The 27235-nt window shown below is 45.8% G+C and overlaps 1 protein-coding gene across 1 annotated transcript in view; it reads left to right on the top strand.

Moving 5' to 3' along the window:
• LOC147626781 (zinc finger CCCH domain-containing protein 13-like) overlaps window positions 1–26610 on the top strand; it is a 95119-nt gene extending 68509 nt beyond the window's left edge. The window contains exons 7-11 of the mRNA XM_086815337.1: window positions 24663–24734; window positions 24859–25052; window positions 25181–25389; window positions 25543–25779; window positions 26232–26610. Of these exons, the coding sequence (XP_086671463.1) occupies window positions 24663–24734; window positions 24859–25052; window positions 25181–25389; window positions 25543–25779; window positions 26232–26330 (811 nt within the window). The 3' untranslated portion in view covers window positions 26331–26610. The remainder of the gene's footprint in view (window positions 1–24662; window positions 24735–24858; window positions 25053–25180; window positions 25390–25542; window positions 25780–26231) is intronic.
• Window positions 26611–27235: the final 625 nt, after the last annotated feature.

Genomic DNA, 27235 nt, shown 5'->3' with positions numbered 1-27235 from the left:
CCTTCAGTCCCAGCCAGCGCCGCCTGAATAAACAATAGCTGTACCCTGTACTTGCACGTACAGCTGTACTTGCTGTCGTACAGCTCTGTACGGCCTGTTAAAATAGCTAGGTCTTCTCACACACAGCAACAAAAACCAGTTGACCACCCTTCTCCTCTTCTCCACGCTTGCAAACTTGCACGACTCCCAAAAAGCTAGAGAGAGAGATGAGAGAGGCGTGTTACTCCAAAAGTGGAGTGGCCTCTCTCCAAAATTGTCCTAGGGCCCCAACTTTAATAAATATTAAAGTTCCCTAGGGGCCACTAAGGCCTAGGGGCAACTCATGAATGAAACATTAAAACATTAATGTTCTTGTTCCCCCCTTCACACCTGGGGATGTCCACACATCATTATCTCTGTCCCGGCATCCCAAATGTGAATCATTCAATATTTTTGCTCAGTAACCACCATGCCCACACTTGTGCTGTTCCATTTTCACAGGGTCATGACATACCCCCCTCTTGAAAAATGGCAAGCGTCCTCGATTGCATTGTGGTGATACAGCAAAATATCCAAGTAGTGAAATATACAATATGGCAAGATCAGCATCCCAATCTCTCCATGCTTAGTTTCGTATGTCGTACGGATCTGGCCGTAAGTACGAATCGTACCGTACGGATCCATACGGATCCGTATGATCAGGTACGAATTTTGCCTGTTGCCCGTTGGAAGTAGCCGTTTTCTGCCCGTTTTTTTTTGGCCATTTCCTGCCCATTTTTTTGGTTGTTTTCCTTTCATCTCTCCTGAGTCCTTCTATAAAAGCCTCAAGGACCAAGCCTCTCCTCCATCTACTCCAAGCCTCTCCTCCACCACCCTCCATCTACTCCAAGCCTCTACTCCAAGGCTCTCCTCCACCCTCCTCCACCCTCCTCCAAGCTCCTTCCATCCCACTTGAGCCTCTACTCCAAGTTCTCTTCCTCCAAGCTCTTCCCATACGTCATCTTCTCTACGCTCTCTCCTCTACTCCACGCTTTAGCCCTTCTCTTATCCATCATGCCTCGGGAGAAGCATGAGGCTTTTGATTTGCATTGCCTCAATGTGGAGAAGGACACTGCCTCAATGTGGAGAAGGACACCAGGAAGTCCAACTCCCATCATTGGACATGCCGATATTGCGGCAAGTCATACACCAGTGGAACAACAAGGCTTCTCCAGCACCTTTCAAAGATTGGGGGACAAGTTGCCCCATGCAAGGAGATTCCGCAAAGCATTGCCGATGACATTTCGTGGAAGATGAGCGGTGGCTCAAATTCAAGTAGAGGAGCATCATCAACACACGCATCGGCACCACCACCAGCACCACCATCGGCACATGATGAAGCGGCCACCGGCTCTTTCATTGGTGTATCCTCCACTGCCACTTCCACGGATGCACGGTCCGCCTCCGCACCGGGCAAAAGGCAAAGGGTGGTGGAGCGTGAAGGGGTGCAACCCTCTCTCCACCAAGTCACGGGTAGTGTGAGAGGTTCGGTTGCATTCCTTAAGGAGCGGCAACGCTTGGCGGAGATAGAGATTGCTCGCACCATTATTGAATGCAATCTTGCCTTCAATGTACTCCAAAAGGAGCAATGGAAGAAGATGGTGACGGCGATTGCGAATGTGGGCCCATGTGAGGGGTGGACGGGGGTCTCTTACACGGCTATGCGCACGAGGAAGATTGATGAAGAGAAGGAGAGAATTGATCGAGACCTTGACCTGATTTGAGCCGCATGGACGAAGTATGGATGTTCTATTCTCACAGATGGATGGAGTGATCAAAGGAAGCGTGGCATTATGAACATCCTTGTGTCTTGCCCGCTTGGCACATACTTCTTGCGTGCGGTTGACACCGGGAGAAGGGGGAGAAAGACTACCGGGAGTTTCATCTACCGCCATATTAGGCAAGCGATCATAGAGGTAAGCATTATCTTACTTAAGTGTGGCTGATTTTGTCATTTGTGCAAAGCCCTCAACTCATATGATTTATCTACCATGTAGGTTGGGGCTCAAAACGTGGTGCAAGTCATCACCGAGAATGCATCAAATTGTCGACGCATGGGCCGCTTGCTTGAGGAGGAATTCCCCACCATTGTGTGGACTCCATGTGTGAGTCATTGCATTGACTTACTCATAGAGGATGTGGCGAAGCTCGGGTGGGTGAAGGAGGATTGTGCAACAAGCTACATCTATTGTCAACTTCTTCATGCTAAAGGTGAAGGTGCTTGCTATGTTTCGTGAGCATAGCAGTCTTGACTTGAAGAAGCCATCGGCCACCCGCTTTTCCTACATGTGGCTGGTTTTGGAGCGTCTATACGATGTGAGGCCCGCCCTTCGCTAGACAGTTGTTTCCACCATGTGGAACGAATGGGATGAGCACGTCACTGAAGAGGCCAAAGCCATGCAACGCTTTTGCCTAGAGGAGAGATTTTGGACTAGAGTCCGAGCAATTGTCATTGCTACGACTCCATTCTATAGGCTCTTGCGGATGACAGATTGCGAGGGGTCCACCATGGGCCTTCTTGTCCACTTCTTTAGAGCTGTCCTTGTGGAGTTGGAGGTTTGCACAGACATTACATTTGACGAGCAAGCACAAATCATGGAGATTGTACAGAAGAGATGGAGGTGGATGCACAAACCAATCCACGGGTTTGCAGCATTGGTACATCCAGCCTGCAAGTCTCCAGTAGTTTGCACCGACAGGGAGCTTCGACAAGATCGGGATGCATATATGCTTCGAGCTGTGCCAGTTGATGAGCACAATGCCTTTCTAGAGGAGTTGGGCTGCTATGTTGATCAGAGAGGTTAAACTTCCTTTTCGTCTCCCACTTGCTGGAGGAGGGAGTCACTTGTGAAGCCCCTTTTTTGGTGGGACAATTTTGGGTATGGACTAGAGCATCTCCAACCCATAGCCTTAAGGGTCCTAGCCCAGGATTGTTCTACGGGTGCATGTGAGAGGAACTGGAGTTTCTATTCTCTCGTACACACGAGGATATGCAATCGACTGAGCACACGACAGTTGGAGCGCGGTCCTAGCAATTGCTCCTCCGCGGCCTCTGCCACGCCCACCGCCTCTTGCACCTTGGTGGGGATAGGGGTTCCACGGTCTTGATTTCCTCTGCCACCTTGGGGAAATGATGTTGCCATCTTGGGACAGTTGACCCTAAAGTGTCCCGGCTCATTGCACTCAAAACACAGAGGGCCTTCTCTAGAAGAAGCAGCATATGAGCGGGGGACAAAAGAGTTGCTTTGTCGCCCTCTGTTGTAGTAGGGGAAATTCTGTTGGGGTTTCTTGTAGGCTTGATCTTTAGGATTTGCCTCAGGGTAAGATCTCTTTTGAGGCTTCAATTCTTTCACAAGGGGCTTTGCTTATATGAGAGCATCCTGTAATGCAAGTCTAGACTCTAACTTGTCATGACTCATAACTTTTAAGTTTTGTGTACACTGTACAGACTCTAACTTTTGTGCCTTAATGTATAGGTCAATGTTGACACTTTCACGTTGACGAGTGAAAACTTTGCAAGTGTCAATCAACAACCTGATAAGGAGGAGGAGGCAATCTTCATGGAGCTCTATAGTGAGCTTGTGCCAGCACCAGGAGTCAGCATGGACGGGGCCGAGCAGTTGGAGTTCATAGGCCTCCGCCTTCGGCATCGGCAAAGGGTGGCCTTCGCATATATGTGAGGCGGGGATCCTTGAGCTCCAATCCCTGCCTTCATGATGATATTCCATTGCCCCCTCATGATGATACCCCACTGCCTAGAGAGCCCTTGTTTGATGATGATGGCAACCTACTTAGCGAGAATGATTCCCAGAGTGTCTCGTCCACCTTCGAAGAGTCCTCTTCAGAGAACTCTCTTGATGGACACTCTAGTAGTGATCATGTTGATGATCATGCAGATGTTAGTGATGATGTAGACTTTTGATATGTTATAGCTCTCTAGGCATTGGGCATCTATCTCCTTCTAGCCCATCGATGATGTATTGTAGTATGTAGTATCATGTATGTACGCATGTTGGCGGTCGCCCATGCCATGAGTTTTTGGCCTATCCTTTTGTAGCAATTTTGTACTCTAATGGCATGATGACATTATGTTCATGGTTCTACTATTTTGTAACTTCTTGTCTACAATTTTTAAGTTTAGGAAGTATTTTTTTTTAAAACGTACTAATATCGTACCGTACCTCAAAAAATTTTAAGGTACCAATTAGTAGCATATTTTATCTTACCGTACCGTATCGTACCTTTCGTACTAACCAACCATGAATCTCTCTAAGCCATGCACATGTAACATCATTCACTGCAAACCAATGGCGTAGTAGTAGTCCAAGTTGTATACCACTGTGAACCATACACAACCACAATATCTAATGTGACTAGTGCACATATATCATAGCAGTCCCGTAAACAGATGTACTGTCAGCCATCAGTACCTTCGAGTGAGACAAAAACTACACCAAGCAACCTCTAGATGTCATCTGAGCCTGTCTGTATCAAGGGAGTGGAGGTGCTACCCTCGCTTGAGCATCAAGTAATGCTCCAGACCCATGCTCTGCTGAACCTGAATGAGCCATAACAAGAGTTGGCTCTAACTCAAAGGCATCGAGATAAAGCTGCAAAACCTGAGGTGAATCTATTAAGTCACCTTCCTCCATCCACTTCGCATCCATTGGTGAATAGTTCTTAAACTTCACAAGATAGTGACGGGAAACTGTACCTCGTACCTTTCTTTTCTTATGTGCCAGTATCTGCTCTGGAATAAGAACCTCCTCAAGTTCCTCAACCTCCGGCTGAGCCTCATCTAATACATCCTCAGGCACATCCCCACGGAAAGGTCTAAGGAGACTCACGTGAAAAGCATTGTGAATCCTTCAATGATCTGGTAGCTTCAAACGATAGGCCACCTCACCAATCTTTTCCAATACCTGAAAAGGCCCATAATAACACATGCTCAACTTAGGGAATAAGCGCTCTTTACCCTTCATCTTCTTGAGTCTAGCCTTTTCAAAGCACAAAAGAACCCAATCACCCAATGCAAACTCTAAGGCACGTCTGTGACGGTCTGCCGCTTTCTTTTTCTTCTGCTGAGTTTTCTGGAGTGCCAACTTAACTCTCCGATAAGCTTCATCCATGTTTTCCACATACTGATCAGCCTCAAAGATCTTATCCTTTGTATGCAAAATGGGTGGTACCTTCTTCCCTCCTTCCACAATCTCAAAAGGCGCCTTGCCCGTCGAGGTATGAACAGTGTTGTTATATGCAAACTCCACCAAAGGAAGATACTTTTCCCATTGTTGCTTGTGCTCTGACACATAACACTTAAGAAGATCTAACACTGTAGAGTTAGCCTATTCCGATTGACCATCTATTTGTGGATGAAATGATGATGAAAACTTGAGAGTTGTACCCATGTTGTCAAACAACCCTCTCCAGAACAAACTCGGCATCCGTGGATCACGGTCACTAATGATAGACGTAGGCAAGCCATGATACTTGAAGATGTTTGCCATGAACAACTTCACCATATGATCCACTTTGATCGTCTTATGCACGAGAATGAAATGAGCCTGCTTACTGAACCTGCATAAGATAGTCCAAATGCCATCATTGCTCGTTTGTGTCCGTGGAAGATCAAATATAAAATCCATGGCAATGCTCTCTCAAGGTCTATCTGGAATAGGTAAAGGCTGTAGTAACTCTGGTGTCTTTTGACGGTCAAACTTTACCTTCTGACATACGATGCATTGCCTAACAAAGGCATCAACATCTCTTCTCAAGGTTGGCCAATAAAAGAAAGTCTCCACTGCTTTTACCGTGGCGTCAATACCTCTATGACCTGCATACGGTGGAGCATGACTTTCAATCATAACCTTGAGGCGCAATGGCCTGGTAACACACCGTCTGCCATGCATTAATAAAAACCCATCTCTGAGAGTATAGTGCTCATGCCGTTGACCCTCAAATATCTGATCATACAACCTTTCAAAGTCCTCATCATGGGCATACTGCTCTTTCATTTCATCAAGCTCATGATGATAAGCAAGTGAGACTGCTGAGACCTGTGGCTTGCGTGACAAAGCATCTGCCACTACATTCTTTTTGCATTCCACATGCACAATCTAGAAGTGAAACATAGACAAAAAGTTTGCCCATCGCATATGCTTCTCTGAAAGCTTAGTTTGCGTGAGGAAATAACGCAAGGTCTGATGATTTGTCTGCACAGTGAAATCAGCCCGAAGCAAATAGTGTTTCCATGTAGAAAGAGCGTGAATTATAGCCAACATCTCTTTCTCATAAACCTGTAAATGCTTCTGCAATGTTCTACTCTCATAGGCTATCACATGTCCCTCCTGCATGAGAATTGCCCCAATGCTACTTCCACATGCATCACACTGGACAACAAAAGCCTTTCGGAGGTCTGGTAATACCAATACTGGATCCGAAGTAAGCTTTTCTTTAAGCTTTTTGAAGGCTGTAATTTCCCGATCAGCCCATCTAAACGGAGTTGCCTTCTTTGTTAAGGCATGAAGAGGTGAAGCAATTCCAGCAAAATACCGTATGTACCGCCTGTAATAGGAACACAATCCCAAAAAGCTGCGTACATCATGCACGGTCCTCAAATCTGGCCAATTAAGAATTGCTTCCACCTTCGATGGATCCACACGGACTCCATTCTTAGACACAATATGTCCCAAGAAATGTATTTCTTGCAAGAAAAACTCACTCTTCTTGCCACTCTTCCTCAGTTTGTGAATGCACAATCATATCATCAAAGAATGTGCCCACAAACGCTCTATGAGGCTTGAAAATCTTGTCCATCATTCTGTTAAATGTGGCAGGTGCATTTGTCAAACCAAAGGGCATAACCAAAAACTCATTCAACCCAAACGTGGTTCGAAATGCTGTCTTATGCACATCCTCGGGTCTAATACGTATCTGATGATACCCGCTTTTCAAGTCAATACGACTAAAGACTGTGGAGCCCTGTAAGCGGTCCAAAATGTCATCGATCCTCGGTATGGGGAATCGATTCTTGATGGTATTCTTGTTCAGCGCCCTGTAATCAATACACATGCACCAAGAACCATCCTTCTTTTGCACTAAGAGTACAGGTGAGCAAAAGGGTGATGAGCTAGGCTGTATCAACCCTTTATTCAAAAGCTCCTGTACTTGACTCATAATCTCTTCTTGTTGAGCTGCACTAACACGGTACGGCGGTCTATTTGGTAGAGTACTACCAGGAATTAGATCAATGGCATGATCTTCTGGCCTCTCCGGAGGAAGTTCTCCTGGCAATGACTCGGAAAAACAATCTTGGAACCCACATAAGAAATCAGTCCTGTCCTTATCTAACATAGACAAATTAGACGTAGACTCATCATCTTTTGCATCCTTTACATAAATCAAGTACACGGAAAGATGCTTTTTCATTACTGATGAAATTGCCGAAGCTGATACAATAGGAACAGATTCCCCTTTAAGTTTTACATCCAAAACATGATCTTTCCCTCTATGAGTCAAAGCAATCTTCCTATTATATGTATCCACCACTGCATGTACTCTGTGGCACCATGGCATACCCAACAAAACATCACATCCATCAAGAGGCATGATGAAAAACTCTACGCTATCCACATAACCCTGCAAATGAAGCCTGAGCTTCCCAATGATAGGAGTAATGGGTTCTGCATACCCTGGACAAGCCATGTTAGCCTCATATAACGGCCCCATCTCCTCTGCACGAATCCCCAATCTGCCAGCCAAATCCGGTGAAATAAAGTTGGCTGTAGCACCTGTATCAAAGAATATCAAGGCATTTTGATCTCTCACAACTCTGTCGCTTCACCACCTGGCTGTTCCCCAATAAGATCAGGAACTAACCCTGCAGAAGGTTTTGGTTTCTTTGACTTGGGCTCTCCTTTATTGTCAGAGTCCTTTTGGGACTTTCTCTTGGGACAATTAAAAGACATATGTCCCTCTTCTGTACAGTAAAAACATTTCCGATCATCCCTCAAATCCTGTCTTTCCTCAGAAGTTCTCTTGGGCATTGGCAACTTCTTATACCGCGTCTCTGTAGACCCTTTTGCATCATGCGAAGCATGCCCAAATTTTTCAGCTTTCTTTCTCGAGTTCTTATTGCCTTTAAATCCAGATGAGACTCCAGTGAGTAACGCATTAGCTGTCATAGCATTCTCTATCATCTGTGACATGTTCGTTACTCGAGTCTTGATACAATAGTCACGCACCTCCTTGGGCAGCCCACAACGATACTTCTCTACCTGCTCAGACAAAGGCACTGCACGGTAAGAAGTAACTGGGAGTAAAGCTTCCCAAAACTTCTTGTTATAATCTTCCAAATTTTCACACTTTGATGCATCCAACTTGTGCCATGCATTCATAACATCCACCTCAAATGTAGATGTGAGCCATACGGAAGAGAACACCTGTTTAAATTGCACCCAAGTAGTTGGTGCTATGCCTTGCAGAAGAAGAGTAGACCACCACTGCAATGCATTGCCTTTGAGAAAAGTCACAGCTTTTCTCACTTTAGAGGACTCCATGTAATTACCCCAAGAAAAAGCAGCATCAAATTGCTGTAAAAAGGTAAGTGCTTTTAACTTATCTTTGGCTGCACTGAATGTATCAAATTTCACAGCAGCTCCCCCTTCCTTATAATCCTTCGTCTTTCCCATAGGCGTTAGATTATCGTATGGAAGTGGCTTCGCAGGATTGCTGCCCCCAACATTCATGCCCATCATAGGGTCAACACTACCAACTCCCACACCTGGCATGCCATACATTCCAGCCATGTTTCCAAACATACCAGGCTGCATACCGGGCTGCATGCCACCATACATATTTGCTTGCATTCTAGGTTGCATGATGTTTCCTTGCATACCGGACTGCATTCCACCATACATATTCCCCTGCATACCAGGCTGAAAATTAGCTCCAAAAGGCCCTGGCAAACCCATGCCTCCCTGAGGATAACCCCCAGTCATAGATTGGAACACCGAGCCACCACCAAAATAACCTGGATGCATAGTCTGCTGAGGAATAGATGGCTGTTCAAAGAAGGAACTCTGAGAGTTAGCACCAAAAGCATGCTGCATGTTCGGAAACTGTCCAAAAGATGGATCCTGTGGGAAGGTAGCACTATGACCCTGAGGAAGGTTCTTAGAACGCACCTTCTTCTTCTTCTTTTCAGGCTCTGTACGGGATCTCATAAATTCAGCAAACTTCTCACTTTGTGTGAGCTGCATAAGCACATCCATAACACCAGCCAAACGATTTTTAAACTGAGCATCATCTTCCTCTTTACCAAGCACATCTTCTGGCTGTGTTACATCCTCATAATGCTCATCATCTGCAGCCTGTTCTCCTGCAAGAATATCCTCGGATTCATTTCTCTCAGGAGAGGTCTCTTGCTCTTCCTCTTCTTGATAAAAATACTCGTCTTCTGTATCAGACATGTTGCTGAATTTTTCAGCGATGACTTTCCTCGAGTCAACCACGAGCTCACCCCCTTAAGAAAGTTGATGATGGGTCCTGGCAATGGAACCTTGAAACCGGCCTCTGGTAGAAACCAAAGTGCGGTAGACTAGCCGTCACCCTTCCACTTGTAGTCCACATATAAAAACAAATTTGATTGGAGCTAGAGTGCCCCAAATTTGAAATGAAAACGACACGTGTTGGCCCCAAAGCTTGGCGCCCCTTTCAGTATTTCTTTATTCAAATTCAAAAAGATGTAAAGCTGAGTACAACAAAACCAGCCAGGGGATTACACCTGTATGTTCAATCTGGCAGCCCACAATACCTCTTAGCACAGAGGAGTCACACACAGATCTGTGTCCCACAAAAGCAACACTCTGTGTTTCCCTCTGATCAGCCAAGACCATTCAGCAGGGCAGCCTTGAGCACACATCTGGCATATCCCCAGTACGTGGTTCCACAATTCAGCATAAACATACATCCACTGTCCAATCTCTGTTTCTACCCTTTCAATCTGCCATACCCCTCCTCTCACAAGGGGCCAGATAGCACAACTCTGCAGCATACATAAGCCAATGGAAAGAAAGATAGATGAACAAGTTCAAAGCTTACCAAATTAGCACGTGGTTTTGCACTCGTGAGGCCAATCGTACCAGTCTATACATGCCAGAGACTGTCTGTACTTTTCCTCCCTGCAACCACTTGACTGTTTCACCAACCAAGCTCTGGAAAAGCTTTGCCAGCAACTGGAGATACACTGCCTGTTATACTGCTCAGAACTGAACAGATCTGGAACCGGCTGTACCTGTCCGTACAGGTCAGTAGATCATCATTGTACCTGCAGATTCCTTCACCTGTACAAGCTTGTGCGCATCCTGAATTCAGCGTCGCCTGTACTCTTGTGCGCAGCAACCCTGTACTTACAGTCGTACTGCAATCAAAAGTACGGACTGTACTTGCTGTCCATACAGTCTCTGCATGCTGTACTCGACTGTACTGCACCTGCAACAGCCGCCGCCAGTACCTGCAGCACGGTCTGTACCCGCCTTCAGTCCCAGCCAGCGCCTCCTGAATAAACAGTAGCTGTACCCTGTACTTGCACGTACAGCTGTACTTGTTGTCGTACAGCTCTGTACGGCCTGTTAAAACAGCTAGGTCTTCTCGCACACAGTAGCAAAAACCAGTCGACCAGCCTTCTCCGCTTCTCCACGCTTGCAAACTTGCACGACTCCCAAAAAGCTGGAGAGAGAGAGATGAGAGAGGCGTGTTACTCCAAAAGTGGAGTGGCCTCTCTCCAAAATTGTCCTAGGGTCCCAACTTTAATAAATATTAAAGTTCCCTAGGGGCCACTAAGGCCTAGGGGCAACTCATGAATAAAACATTAAAACATTAGTGTTCTTGTTCCCCCCTTCACACCTGGAGATGTCCACACATCATTATCTCTGTCCGAGCACCCCAAACGTGAATCATTCAATATTTTTGCTCAGCAACCACCATGCCCACACTTGTGCTGTTCCATTTTTACAGGGTCATGACAAGTACCATATTGGAGTTTGGTGGCTTGGCACAAAGCTTAAGCAAACCAAACTTAATTAACAAGGAAAGCACAAAGCTCAAATTAAGATAGAACTAATCTTTTTTTTTTTCCCCCTTGAAAGAGATCCTTCTATTTGTTAATGAAAAACAGTCACGAAGGGCTAGATACAAACTCGCCTCCATGTACGGGGCGGGGTCAAATAATCAAAAGGTGGAAAAAGATGCACTTCCCCTCTTGCTTGCCGTTCTATGAGGAGAAGGCTATCTCATATGGGTGGGAGGGGGGGAGGGTGTAAACACGCAGGTGGTCTGTAATTCCAAGTGAGGTCACCACCTCTATCGGTGAGAAAAGGGCCAGGCCGCCAGAGCCTCAAAAAAGCTCCCTGTAGCTTTTGCATGTGGCCAAGAGGAACTCCTTCCAAGGTTCACCACCGAGGAGGAGTCCACTAACAATGAGTTTACCCAACAGGGTGGGGCTAATGGCAGGGTCAATGATGCCTAGGCCTCCTCTATGTTGTGGTTCAATTATCACTCTCCAGGCCACCTTGACCCTGGTAGGCATCCCGTCATTGCCGGCCCATAAGAAGTTCAGGATCAACTGTTGTACTTGACCAATACGTGCTCGGGAGAAGGCCCAACAAGAAGTAATGTACCACATGGTGGCAAGGACCTGGTTCACCACCACCACTCTATGAGCTAGGAAGAGCCTCGCAAATCCCCAGTACAAAAGCTTCTTCCGAATGCCCAAAAGAGAGGGACGAGCTGCTGCTCCGGAGAGATATCGATGCCCACCTGACATTCAAGATAGCGAATTGGAGTGCCCCTCGGAATTCATTGCAGCAAAGTCTCAATTGGGCGCCAAGTCGGGGCAGGTGCAAAGCCTACCCAAAAACCACACGACTTGTGCTAGTTGATCTGCGGTTTTGATGCGTGACAAAAGATCTCGATTACCTCAGTGAATCTCTGGAGATTCCCCACATCTCGTGATAGGCAAACTGAGTCTAGCTACCCTCCTTAGTATGGAGGGGGAGACACAATCCTTGAAGCCCCGTCTCTTGGGCTGAGAAAAAATTGCTCATGGCCTCAACGACGAATAGAGAAAGGTAAGGTGCCAGGGCATAGCCCTGCCGGACCGAGCAGGAAAGGGGGAATCTATCACCACAGGCTCCCTAAATGAGAACCTAATTGTGGGAGGCTGAGTAAAGTTCTCAAACACCACGGATCCACTCCACGGGGAACCCCATCTGGCTCATGGTGCCCTCCAGAAAGCTCCAATCAACCCTATCATAAGAGTCTAGGAGTAGCACTATGAGGTCCTGTTGCCGCATCATCCTGGCCAAAGCTGTCGCCTTTGAGAAGGTGAAGATGTTGTCCAGAATGCTTCGATCCTTAACAAAACTTGTATGAGTGTCCTGAATCAAGTCAGGGAAGCAAGGTTGAAGTCTCCGGGTAATGGCCTTGGCCCTTGACCAAGATCTTGTAGGCGGTCCCAAGAAGGGTGATGGGTCTCCACTGGCAGATCTCCAATCTGTCACCACGCTTCTTAGGAATCAAGTGTATCAAATCCACTGAAAGCCTCTTTGGCATGGCACCTGTGGTCATAATCTCATTGAAGGTAGCTCGAAGGCCGCCTTCCATGAGGTCCTAGTGGCGAAGAAAGAAAGAAACGGGAAGCCCGTTCACCCCCGGGCATTTGACCCTAGGAAGAGCCGTCAATGTCTCTGCCAGCTCCTATGCAGTGAAGGGAGTCAATAAGGAGGACCGAAGTGCGAGGGGAAGCACCTCTCTCATGTGCCGCTAGACCCTCTCACATGCGTCCCATCACCTGCGGGGATAATGGGGCACCCTTCAGGAGAGATCGAAAAAAATCAATGGCGATGGCTCTCACATGGGGGAGAAGGGGGGGGGGGGGGGTAGAAACAATGCCTCCATCTTGGCCACGCAACCTGCAAATACCATCTCTCCTCCTGTGGGGGCCTGCTATCTCAAAGAAGTCCCGTGTGACTCTATCGTTAGCCTAGGTCCAAAAGGAAGCTCTGGCATGGTATCTGTAATCCACCTACCTCTCCTCGATGGATCTGATCTCCGTACGGGCGGCAATCAGCTGACTCTCAATCCAAGGGCTATTGGGGGAACTCTCCTGAAGCTGTTGAAGACAAGCAAGATCCCTCCTGAGACTCCTTTCGTGCTCATGAAATACCTCCAATCTGCTCTGAGCTGCCTCCTGCAAAAAGCTGTTGATCTCACCAAGGCGTGTATCCAAGGTGCATGGAGCCGAACCTAAAATGAAATCTAGTCCCACCCATATCTCCTTAATCTTGCTACAGATCTCGGGGTCCTGTATAAAGCTGTTCGGAATCTTAGAGCTCGCGTGCCTGTCCTTGCCTCCAGGGGTCCCTTAAGGACAGAATAAACGAAGCGTGTTCCGAAAAAGTAGTGTGTGCCAAGATGCCGATCATGCTTCCACGGCTGCAAGCCCACTCATCCACATAAAACCTATGAAGTTGAGAGAGAGGTTGGGGCCGGTGCTCCCCCTATCAGACCGCAAGAAACACAGGCTCCCATGGCTGCACCCAAACTCTGGAAGATGCCAAGGATCCTGTTCCCTAAGTGCCAAGATGAACTCCTCCCATGCAGAGTACTCGGCTCCTGAGATTGTGGCCGTGCCTCCTCCGAGTTTGTCCTCTGCTACCTCAATCATGTTAAAGTCTCCACCCATGCACCCAAAGTCAGCCTGAGGAAGGGCCTGACAGAATGTGCTCCAGAAGATGGCTCTACTTGATGTGGCGTTCAAGGCATAAACATTGAGGAGGGCCACACAATCCTCTCCAATCATAATGGTAACCCAGTGTGCTCACGCAGAGACTATGACACCTGAGCTTGCCACTGCCGGCAATAGCTCCTCACTGACAGAAATACAAACTCCTCCCTGCATCTCTGAGGGGCCGAAAGAGGGAGACCAAAAAAAGTGTGCCTCCTGTCTGGTAAAATCTTCTTGCAGCGGCGGCAGGTATGCCCCTCAGAAAGGTGGTGCTCCTGGATGAAAAGAATGTCGATGGATCCCCCAACTGTAGCTCTGTGAAGCTCTCCTTTGAGGATGCCTCGCCTCTGAAAGAACTGAGGCCCTCCTAAAACTTGATTGTTCCATGAGGCTATCCACATATCAAACTTGATTGTTCCATGAGGCTATCCACATATCAATCTCTATGGGAGGCAGAACTATCGGAACTGCCCTCCACTCGAAGAGTCTTAGGCGTGGGTTTAGATGGGGAATAATCACAATCAGTCCTGGGGCGAAGGCGTGCCAAGTTGGCGTGGATCCTGTCCTCCATGTGTTGCCACTCTGTTTGAGCGCGAGAGTAGGCATACTCCAAACTCCATCGATCACAATGGAGGTATTTGTAAGAAGGGGGGGAGCGGTGCACAAAAAGCAGCATCTCCAGGCTAGAGGTCACCACCTCCCCATCTTGGTCTTTATGTCTTGAGCCTCCCAGCTCCATCCTAGCCAATGCCCAGAGGTGGTGAGCACGTCAGTGATGTGAAGATCGTAAAGATGATGTGAGAACTCTACTGCGTGGCGGCAGCCACCGACTCCGAATCCCACTTCGTCTCAGGGGCTGTAGTTTAGGGAAAAGAGAAGATCATCACGCCACTCTTTGGCATAGAAGGTATGGAGTGATGAAAGACCACACATATACGAATGGGAGCTACTGTCTTCTTGAAAATATGTCCCTTCCGCTCGAAGGCATTGGAGGAAACTGTAATCCACAGGCAGCCCCAAGATCTTGGGGGGGGGGGGGGGGGGTGAACCTGGGGACTCTGGCGAGAGAGCCCTCACCAGGGAAGCGGTGATGGTCATCTCTACCGGCTCTGAGAATCAATGAATAAAGTGGTGAACGGAGCTCGCGGGCTGTCTCCGCTCCCGGTCGGGTGCTATTGGAGGGCGGCGGGAGTGCTCAGGAGAGGTGGAGGGAGGGGGGAGCGGGGGCTCAGAGGAAGAGGACGGGGTAGAGGGGACTAATGCGGGACAAGTCCAAGGCGAGGATGGAGGAGAAGAGGGGTGTGCGGAGAGGAGGGAGAAGGGAACGGCTAGGAATGATCCATTGGAGTGGGAGGAAAGGGGGGAGAGGGGGGGGGATGGGGGTTACTGTAGGCGGTGTCCTAGACTGGTGCTGGGGGCAAGCTCTGGTAAGGTGTTCCATGTGCTTGCAAATGAAACATTGGTTGGGAAGGCCTGAGTACTCCACTCGTGGAATGATGGGGTCTCCCCGAAGGCAAGGAATGGATATGACATGGGGCACTATCTCCGGCAAGGCGATACAGATGCAGAGGAATGGAATCGTGGCCGCTCGTGTGAGGGACGAAGCGGCACCATCACTCTCCCAATGGCTCTGCTGATCACTGGGAGAAGAGGAAGGTATTCCTTCCTGAGGCCTGGGAAGCAGATTGTCACAGGAAAGCCTGAAACGCTAGCGAGGGTTGGATGTGGGGTCGAACCCGTGCTACCACTGCGCAAGGAAGGCTTGTGCTGTATGCAATGCAATGGGGCTTAGCTGCATGACACGATCTGATGCCTCTGGCGAGTCAAACTCACCCTGGTAGTAGCCATGCCCTAGAGGATGAATTTCTGTGATGTTTGCAACTCCACCAAGGAGGCTAGCCTGAAGAAGATCTCTGAGTTGTCCGCGCGCAAGGCGCCTACCGACAATCTTGCATACCAAAGTGGAAGCCTCTAGGGATGCAACAGTCGTAAGCGAGAAGCCGTAGGTCTGCTTTAGAAAAAGATAAGCAAGTAATGGCGGCCTCGGTCAAGGATGGTAGAGCGGCTGCCATGGATTCCTTGTGAGGGAGAAGACCAAAAGAGGTCGAGACTTGCCGAAAAAACAGCCCACAAGCTGAGGGCGCTGCCAGAGGAAAACGGAGGAGACGAAAAACCATAACTAGCCAGCTAATGAGACCAAGCATTGTGTAAACTTGTCTCAAGCATAGTTGTCTTGCCCTTAAAATGCTACTTAATCTCCAAGTGTAACATAAGCTTGAGAATGATAAACAACACTCACTATAGGCAATGCAAGAGCTCATATTCCACAAAAGATCACTAAGCATGTATTACCACAAGAGGTACAACCAGCCCAATGGCTATCTAATACAATGAGTGTGCTCACAAACCAACCCTAGGTTATATGCATAAAAAACCAAAGTTAGCTATTCCTTGATCTGTATCTACCTAAGGTTGAAACCATTTCGATGAAGGTTCCCCATACAACACATGATGGAGATCGATATCATTTTCAATATTATTCTCAACAATGGGCACAAGATTGGATAGGCTTCCTAGTGCCATGCTAGATCCAAGGTGGACAGGCTTTGGGATTCAAGGATCCTAGACACGGCTAATAAGGGAGAGATTGTACTCAGATGTGTAATGTGAATATATTAAGATGTTTGTTAAAATTTTCAGAGGTGTATGCGTACCTCTTTTCTGAGGTGTGTGTGAGTGAAAGAAAAAGTGATGGGCGGGTGTGTACTTGAACACCGAATCTGCAGATTGAGTGGTCGGGCGGTAGGCTCAGGTGACGGATTTGGGTGGGGTGGTGTGTGTATGTGTAAAAGAAAACAACTTTGGGAGTACAAAAGTTGTTCGTACAGATAAATAGTGCTGGAAGTTATTTGAGTAACATGGAGGAATCGCCTACATTTCTTGGTGTGGGACTTTTCTAGTTGAGCCTCGGTGAGCCATTGCGATAGCTACTCATCGTGGAGATTGTAGGTGAGGCCCCGAGTGAGTCACTCTACCCTGTTGAATAGTTCCGCTACCCAATAGTCTAAAATCAGGGGGTAGGGGTCTCACACTTTTCCCATTGTAGCCGGTATCTTGGCAAGATAAGGGAAAGGATATGACCTGTCTAGGACTGTTTTGGGAGTCTAAATGGTTCCCGAGTGTGGAGAACTTGCACTGTAATAGGCCTTCGTAAGGGCTGTGGCATGGGTACTTAGCTTATCTTCAAGAAAACAACTTCTTCACGCATAAAACCTTGAGAAATTATGAACAAAGAGGGTAGAGAGAGAAGGCACCACACTAGGGGGTCAAAGTAGGCTTGGGTTGACCCCTCTTTCGAGTTATATTAGATAAAACCCCTTGGAGGAGTCTTGAGTACAAGTTCTTAGAGCTAAAGAGCCCTCTTGTTTTTTTAACATATCTCAACAATGAGAAAATAGCTGAATTTATAGTTCTTGCCCAAAAGCACTTGAGAAAAGCGCTTTGAAACTCACTTATAGTCCATTTAGAAAATAATAATAATAAAAGCTCTTCTCTTTTTAGTATTTAAAAAGCTTTTAATCTTTTGTTTTCCAAAAGCTAGTCGCATCATTCCAAGCCTGTAAGGTGGCCTTGCGCTACTAAACGTCACCTTTGCTACACCACCTTTTTTTTTCAAAACTTTGTTTTTTTTGTTTTTTGTTTTTGTTTTTTTTGTGTTGCATTTTTGCATATGAGCAACCTGTATTTTGATGCTTTAGTGATATCCCCTGAAATTGTTAAATAGTTGTCCTCAAGTGATAGGTCTTGCTTTTGTCTACTTTTTCTTGCTGTGGGCTTAACTGTTCTCTCTCTGGCTCTTGAGCATCTTGCCCTCACGGTTTTCACCCTTCACATAAAGCAACTTTAGGTTTGACCACTCTAGCAGATACTCCCACCCCTTGCACCTCTAGAGTCATCCTTAGGTAGGAGTTTCCCAGCATGATTCTCTTCCTGTCAAGATCAACACACACCCATTATATGTCAGAAGATAAAAACACGTGTACACATGCTCGTCCTTGGGTTTAACCGTGTGTCCTGACCCTTGGCACACATACATAGATATGCTCACGAGCATAAATCAAATGAACAAATGAACGCACAAACAGTTCCTTGGTTTTGACACCAATTTCTTGGCTTTGACACCAGTTGCTACTGCAGTCCAACTACCCATGTCAGTGTCTGACTATGGTAGACTAACAGTATTCATATCCATGTACTCACTGCTGATTTCCTTCACTACTAAATAGTGCCTCCGTGAGATGGCTATTCCCATGACTCTTGTACAAAAGATTTAGTGTTGTTCAATCTCAGAGTTGCTCCTTTTGGATACAACTTGGACAACAACCCTCAAGTTCGAGAATACTCAATTCCTTGCTGTCAAATCCCCACCGGATCTCCTCGTAGAATGCTCTTGTTTTGAGACTCGAAACCTGCAAACAAACAAATAAACAAGAAGGGAGTGCAGGCCTGACTCACCTCCCAACCATGACAGCCGTGGGCAAGCCCACATTCTTGGCTGTCCCCACCGAGCCACGAGCTGAGCTAACTAGGTTGATGTACCGACCAATCTCTACCTCGCGATGTCCCATACCGCCACGAAGCTACCCGCGCGGGCCTCGAGATTGTTGCCAGCCTCGGCTGCGTAAAGCAGGTGCACGTCTGCACTAGATCCAAGCTCCAGACCATAGAGCTCTCACAAATCACGCGAGACTCTATATGACTAATGACTAACCTTGGCCACCCTTTTATAGGCTCTTGGCCGGTCATCGGGCGTCCACACTTGGGCGCCTGCCCGTCCATACTTGTGTGCCTGCCCATTAGTCTATCCCTAACTTAGCTTGCCAATCAGCCTACCCAGCTCCAAGCTTCCCCAAACCTCGAAGCTAGTCTTGTGTGCATGTAGCACACGGTAGATACACACTGTGCACATGACAAGCTCACTCTTGAGCTCACTAAGAAGCCAGGGTAATCTCTCTGAAGAGTAGTTAATGTCTCCCATGTAGCGTCCTCCTGAACACGATCCTTCCACTTGATCTTGTATTCCGTGATAAGCCTATTATGCAATCTTCTTTCTCGAAATCCAAGAATCTTTTCAGGTTCGTGTGGAACAAATGTCATGTCCTCGACATCTATGATTTCTTGAGGAGTAACTAACTGGTCTGTTCCATCTAGTACTTCCTTAAGTCTACTGACATTAAATACAAGATGAACTTTCACATGAGAAGGCAAATCCAATTCATATGCAACTGAACCAATCCTTCGTGTAATACGAAATGGTCCACAGTATCTAGGGGATAATTTCGGAGATCGACCTGTCCGTAAAGTCTCAGAATCTTTCGGAACTCGCAAATACACCATCGTTCCTTCAGAGAACTCTCTGGGTGAACGATGTTTATTAGAATAAAATCTGTCTCGGTCTTGAGCACTTATAATAGATTCCTTCGCAACTTGTAACATTTCTTGCATATCTTGCAAAAAATTACATGTTGCATCATGGAGAATTCTTGAGAATCCTACTGTAACAGGTGATCTAGATTGAAAACCATACATAAGCATGAAAGGACTAAAACCTGTACTCGTATGCTTAGTACTACTATATGCAAATTCTAACATAGGAAGATAATCCTCCCATGAACTGTGTCTTTTGGATACATATGCCCGAGGCATATCCTCCAAAATCTGATTCACTCTTTCTGTCTGGCCATCAGATTGAGGGTGATCTGAGAAACTCAAATTCAAAGTTGTTTCCAACTTCTCAAAAACAAGTTTTCAAAAATCACTCGTAAACTTAGAGTCCCTATCACTGACTATGTCCTACGGTAATCCGTACAGTCTAAACAATTGCTTGATAAATTGCCGTGCTAATTGCGTAGCTGTAATAGTCTTCCGGGTCGGTAAAAATCTAGCCATTTTTGTCAAGTGATCTACCACAACCCAAATAGAATCATGGGCTTGATGTGTTCTTGGCAATCCGGCAGTAAAATCCATGGAAATACTTTCCCATTTATTACCTGGGATTTGCAAAGGATGCAACAACCCAGTCTGTCTAAAGTGTTCAGCTTTAGTTGCCTGACAAATTTGACACTTGAAAACATAATCTTCTACATACCCTTTCATCTTTGGCTAATAAAAAGTGTGTTTTACTAACGATAGCGTCCTGTGTACGCCAGGGTGTCGAGTAGAAGGGGCGTCGTGAAACTCCTTAAGAATCTTGGACCTAACGTCCGAGATCTGTGGTACACAAATTTTGTCATTACGGAATAGTAAACCATTCCGAATCATCCATTGGCCTCCTGTAGCCTGAACGGTAGACTGCTCAATCATTGAGTCTTGGTCAATCAATGAGCTCCCTTCTGGATCTTCTACCAAAATGGACCAAAATAACTATCAGTCTTGTAAAGCCCTCTCAATGACTGAAATAAGTCAATAGAAATCTCGGTGAACGACAAAGTATTCACCTCTCTAATTCGACTAAGTACATCTGCGACACTATTCATGGACCCTTTCCGATAACGAATCTCAAAATCAAAATCTTGTATTAACTCAGTCCAACGAGCTTTCCTTCCTCTCAAATCATCCGCATCACACACATACTTGATTTACTGATGATCAGTCAATACCACAAACTTGGAGCCATATAAATAATGTCTCCAAACCTTGAGAGCATGAATCACAACATAAAGCTCCTTCTCAAGGGTTGGCCAACGAGATTGAGTGTCGTCTAGCTTTTTACTTTCAAAAGCAACAGGTCTACCATCTTGAAATAGAGCAGCCCCGATGGCATAGTCACTGGCATCAGTTTCAAAAACATAAGGCCGACTAGGATCGGGTAATGCTAAGATAGGTGCTTCCTTGACTTTATCTTTCAAAAGTCTGAAGGTCATATTCAAATCGTTATTTCCAGTGATAGGCTGATTTGACTTACGTCCACGACCTTTCAACAAGTTGGTCATCGGTAGTGTGAGCTGAGAGTATTCCCGCACAGATTTGCGAAGAAAAACAACAAAACCGAGAAAAGAATGAAGTTGTTTCACTGTTCGTGGTATAGGCCAGTCCAGAACCTTCTAAGCCAGGAACACCACCACAAATTTTCCCAAATGTTCACGAAAAAGATCGTTCATCATTTGCTGGAAAGTGGATGGAGCATTGGTTAACCCAAAAGGTAATACGAGAAACTCGTAATGGCCATACCTAGTCCGAAAGGCGGTTCTTTCGACATGCCTTTCATGAATACATATCTGGTGATAACCAGTACGTAAATCTATCTTCGTGAAATATTTCGCTCCTGCTAACCACTCAATCAGGTCATCTGATCTAGGGAGAGGATAACGGTTCTTAATTGTCAGCTTGTTCAATCTCTTGTAATCTATACACATTCTCCAGGTGTTGTCCTTCTTTCTCCTAAGCAACATAGGTGCACCCCAAGGTGATTTACTTAGACGGATCTGGCCCATCCTCAAATAATCTTCGAGTTGTTTAGCCAACTCATCTTCCTCAGCTTGGCTCATCCTGTAAGGTGGAATACTGACAGGATGAGCACCAGGAATCAAGTCAATACGATGATGTAATGCCCTTTTAGGTGGTAAACCCGATGGCAGTTCCTTAGGAAATACATCTTGAAATGAATCAAGTATCTTCTGTAATTCTTTGCTTTCAAACACACTTAATTCATTGACATCCATGGAAGATATGAGAAATGAAGAAAGTAGAATCAATACACAATGGAAAGCGGTATACAAAGGAGAATCCATTATATTTCCAAAATCAAATGTATTTACAAGAGGTCCCTGAGAGGGATGTATACAATCTCCTAAAATAATATAGTGGGTGTCCGTATGCTGAAGGAAAAAGTATGACTAGACCAATCTATCTGGACTTGAAGAGTCTTAAACCACTCAATCCCTAATAACAAGTCTACATGTTCTAGGTGCATAATATAGCATTCGAGAGTATCTTTGTAGTCCTGAATCTGGATTGGTAGCATCTCCACCTTTCGATCCTATACTTGCCGACCCGCAAGTAAGCGTACCTCATAGGTATGATCGTTGGGTGACATATCAAGACTCAATTTCTGCACAAGTTTGTAGTTAACAAAGTTGTGTGAGCTTCCAGGGTGTAGAAGAATGTGGATTCTATGGCCATTCACTTCTCCCATAAACTCGGAGAAGATCATGCAAGCCAAAAACTTTAGAGTTGAACAGACAATCAGAACATGTACTAGGGCGAGAAAGTACAGTAACTGACGTACCTGTCAAAGACAACTGGTTAGCTGTCTTTGGCTTGGGTCCTGCGTTGGTCTTTGCACCCTTTTGCTTCGGGCACTCATTACGCATGTGTCCTTTTTCTTCGCAGATGAAACAACGTTCAAAGCTCTAAGGAGACGTTTCGTCTTCGCTGGTGTCGAACTTGAATTCTTCGAAGGTTTGTCCGAGGACTTTCCTTCAGTCGTGTTAGCCATAGATGCGGAGAACTTTCTTTTATGCTTGTTCCCTTGCTCGGTAACGGGTTTAGACTTGGAAGAGACCAAGGTGCGGAGAACTTTCTTTTATGCTTGTTCCCGTGCTCGGTAACGGATTTAGACTTGGAAGAGACCATTGTATCATCATAGATACGAGTTGATTGAATGGCTTCGTCCAATGTTTTGCATTTGTTATTTTTAACCTGTAAACGGTATGAGTCTAGTAAACCAGCTACGAAGAACTCCAAAAGAGTAGTGGGATCTACTTTGTAGCTTTCATCTGCAAGTCCCTAAACTTCTGGAGGTAGACCTCATAAGTGAGGTGCTGCGAGGTCATGGTCAAAGCGGTAAACCGGGCAACAACATCATAATCATCCTCTTTCTTGAGGAATTCCTTCTTGAAGACGTCTTCAAATTGTGCCCAAGTTGTTGGCTTAGGGTTGAGTTCTTTCCACCAAAGCAAAGCTTTGCCTGAGAGGAAACCTGCTGCTAACTGGATCTTTTTTCCATCATCATATGGATGAAATTGAAAATGGACCTGCCACTTATGTAGCCAAGTGTCCAAGATCTCCTTGGCACGCTGCTTAGGCTCACCCCCGAACTGTTCCGGAGTAATGTTGGGGCCTAAAGCAGAGGCCAAGGTATCCATATCCGAAGGAGTAGATAGGGTAGTGGTCAAAAGAGACATGGAGTTCTGCAACGCCTGCATTTACGTGGCAATTTGTGCCTCACGTTCCAAAGAAGAAGCTTCGAGAGCTACTTTGAACTCTTGGAAATCAGATTTTGACACACAATCATCAAAAAGATCGGCATCGGTATCTTCCGTAGCCGGCAAGCCTTCGCGTTTGACAAGGGGCTCCAACTCTGATTCTTGGGTCGACATCTTAAGTGGAGAGAAAATTCGATCTTGCACAAGAATAGTGCGAGAGAACTTGAGAGCTTGAGAGCTTGAAAACTTGAGAGATGTGTGGCAAGAAGCCCACTTAAGGGGTTTATATAACCTTCCCCAAAAGCAACTTGAGCTTTTGCTTTTGTATTTTATATATATATATATATATATATATATATAAACAGCTTTAAACCTTAGGAACCTTTAAACTCTTTTTAAAAAAAAAGTTTAATCTAAAAAAAAACCGAAAGGAACGAATTTGGCGTGAATGCTTTTTCTGGGTTTTTTTTTCTCCCCTCCTGGATTGTCACCTTGCTGTTGTTGCGTGCTTTTTTGCCAGCGCCACTTCATGCAAGTATGCGCGGCTGTCTGCGTGCCAGCGTGCTTGCGTAGGCGTGGCCCTGCGTAGGCCTAGCCACAAGCCGGCGTAGGCCTGGGCGCCTGCCAGCCTGGCCTAGGCGCTTGCCTATGTAGGCCTGGGTGCCTGCTTGTGTAGGCGTAGGCGCCTGCCTGCGTAGGCTTGGCCGACTGCCTACGTAGGCCTGGCCGACTGCCTGCGTGCGCCTCCAACAGCCGGCAGTACAACTGTACCCGGCCAGATCGAGGCTCCAGACCATAGAGCTCTCACAAATCACGCGAGACTCTATATGACTAATGACTAACCTTGGCCACCCTTTTATAGGCTCTTGGCCGGTCATCGGGCGTCCATACTTGGGTGCCCGCCCGTTAGTCTATCCCTAACTCAGCTCGCCAATCAGCCTGCCTAGCTCCAAGCTTCCCCACCTCGAAGCTAGTCTTGTGTGCTTGTAGCACACGGTAGATACACACCGTGCACACGACACTTGCAGTGGAATATAAACCTTGAGCATCCTCCTTTGTTCCTAGTTCCTTGGATGGCAAAATACAAAGACCGGTAACATGCACCTAAGGATGGGACACCTTTGGGCATGGTTTGGTAACAAGATATGACTTTTTGGACATTGTTTTATGGGGTGAAAAGGGGAAACTGAGTTGAACATGACTTTCCCATTGTAGCCTATAAAAGAGGCATTAGGCACTTCAGTATGCATCCATATGCCAAAGCTTGCAAGACCACAAGGCAGGCAGCAAGGGCACGTTTGTGGATCAGCAGGAGCTAGTTCTCTTTTGTGCTAGCAAGTGAAGGACAGTAGAAGTCTTTGTTATGCATCATAGGATAGCATTCTAAAATTGTATTTCTAGATCCAAGAACAATTGTACATATCAAGGTTTTGGAATATACAGTAGATTAGGGTTACCTGTCTTTTCTCGTGTGCGTCCTAAACATAGGATTAGCATTAATTGTTAGTGTGATTCACAATTGTTTAGGTTTTAAATCTTAGTAAAGGGAGTTTGAACTCTTTGAGTTTACTCTTATTGTGGTTGTGATGTGTTGCCTTGTATTCATCATATGGAAATCCATGTCTAAATGCATGTTTCTTTGTCTTGTACAGACTCAATTCCAAGCTGAAGAAGTTTGTGAAGCTCTATTTTCGGTTTTTGAGGGCACAGGAGGAGGTGAAAAAGTAAAAATTCTCCTAATGATGTAGGCATCTTAGGGACTGCAAAGGTTTATAGCTTAATAAGCAAAATGCAAATTCAAGGTCAGTTGAAATCAATGTGACAGTCTTCTTAATGGTATTGTTGTAGGACACAAGCACGGCTACAGAAATTGGTGGAGGACTTGCCACTGTGTGATGGTCCAAGGTTTCCCTCAGTAGGAGAGGATTCGGATGTGAACATAGTTAGTGATGGAGAAGCTAATCCCCTGGTTAATCACATTACCGAGGTGGATGGTCATGAAATGACTGCGGTTGTGGCTAAAGATGATAGTGACACCGAAGGTAAGTCACAAGAAATGTTAGTCAAAGTATCAATTTGCTACTAGTGTTATTCCTTGATTTTTTTTTTGAGCATCTGACTTCTAATTCAATATGGTATTGAAGTAAGCTCACATTATAATGATGATTAGGGAATTTTAAACAAAAGGCTTCTGCTTCTCGAGGCAAATCAAGGACACTGAAATCAAGCAGGCTCGACCTGGCAGAAAATGGGATGGGTAATGAGGACACTAATGCTCATGAACAAGATCGGTTGAATGCTCGTTTTGGCAGATCGGTGGTGGCCGCTGAGAAGATGGGAAAGATGGGTCCATCACAGTCTGAAGAGATATCAAACAAAGTGAGCTGTTAGGCATTATAATGAGAACGTGGACATGTCTTCAAACTCTCGTGTGTCCCTCATTCTAAGATCAGGGGTATTTGAAAGATATGATCATTGAGGAAAGCTTGATTATGTATATCTGAGGCTTTGGGATTTAAATCTATCATGCAGGTGCGGATTTGGGACTCAAATGCCTATCTTCCATCAACAGGACTTGCAGCGCATGCTGAGGATGATGTAGTGGAGATAGATGATGACAAACAGGGATTTGCTGACATAAAGTCCAAGGACAAGACTTGGCCAGAAGCACTGGAAAGTCTGCCTGGAAAGCTCAGCCTCAATAGCCGTCAGGAATCCATGGGCGAACTCCCACAAGTGCCAACCATTGCACTGAACCAATATGCACAGGTATTACAATTGGCAGATCTCCCAATACTGGCAATGCCCTTTGTTGTATGTGGTGTACATAGCGGCCAAGAGTCAAGTCAGACGTGATCCTTGCCTGTTAGACCAGGTGTGACCCTCCACATAGACATAGACCACATGTGACCTTGTTGCAGAGACCACAACAGCCAAGAGGAGAGCCACATGCGAGCCTTGCCACATAGACCACATGTACATGCAAAGTTGCCAAAAGAAGTCACATGTGACCCTTTCCATATCAACAACATTTTGTCTTACAAAACAGGCTGAAAGATTGGCCTTTCCCTCTTGGGGTGCCATTATACAGGTGGAAAACGCCAGCCAACCAACCACGGCATGATAGCTGGCATGATGCCTTTTCAATTTTGTGCAATTACGTTCTTCTTCACAAGGAATGCCTATCAGTTGGACTGATTGTTCAATGTTTCATATTGCAGTATGAAGGTGATGATGAAGATGTAGATGTGGAGGAAGTGGACGATAACCTGAACAATGATGCCGATAGGGGGACGACACCCTTGTTTCCTATCGCTTAAGATCTTATTATGGCACAAGATGCCCTTTTTTCCTATCACTTAGCTCTAGTTATGGCACTGCGGTCCATGTATTGAAGCTCCGTTAAACGGCTCTCATGAAATGTACTTTTTCTAAATGGGAAATATCTTTAACGCTCCTCCAACATAGGTGATTGTTGGTTGGGCCTTTTCTTGCCCTCGTCTCAAAGAGTCACATGTATATGGACGTTAATTATTGCCCACCTGTATTTTGCATATAGCAGGTTCTTTTCTTTATGCAGTTGGGAGGATAATTCTAGAATTGCAAGTGGAAGTACAAACAACGCCCCCCCCCCCCCCCCCCCCCCCCCTCCGGCCCACAAAACTCTCTCTCTCTCTCTCTCTCTCTCTCTCTCTCTCTCTCTGTGTGTGTCTGTGTGTCTATATATATATATACACACACACTATTTGACAATACTTGGCTGATGTCTGATTACTCTTAGTGAGTGAACAGTAAAGTTGGTGGTCTTTGATTTCTTTTGGCTGAGAACAGTTGTCATTTTGCTCTGTACCCTGGTTTAAACGTTTACCTATGAATATATATAAAACTGCTACTTTATTTTTTTTATTTAAAAAAAAAACTTGCAACGAAGCATGATCAAGATCTGGTCTCTGAAGAAAAGTTTGTTGACACTTTGGGCTTGCTAGTGCCTTGTATATGAAGTAGAAGCATGGGGTAACATCTTATCTTCAACATGGATGGATATAGTACACGTTCAAAATACTTCCCTTACAAATTTCTTTAAAATCAAACAACACTTCTTGAAGCCAAGAGCTTGCCCATGGAGGATTTTGTAATACAAAGGTTAATTGTCTGTTTCTCGTATATTCAGGGCCTACCTTACAAAATCTCAAAAATGGCATGGGATGCAGATTCAAATAATCAA

The sequence above is a fragment of the Cibotium barometz genome, chromosome 21, assembly GCF_041138505.1.
Source record: "Cibotium barometz isolate CiBa-2024 chromosome 21, ASM4113850v1, whole genome shotgun sequence".
NCBI lineage: Eukaryota > Viridiplantae > Streptophyta > Polypodiopsida > Cyatheales > Cibotiaceae > Cibotium > Cibotium barometz.
Note: the sequence above shows the minus strand (reverse complement) of the source record. Positions and strands in the feature narration are given on the sequence as shown.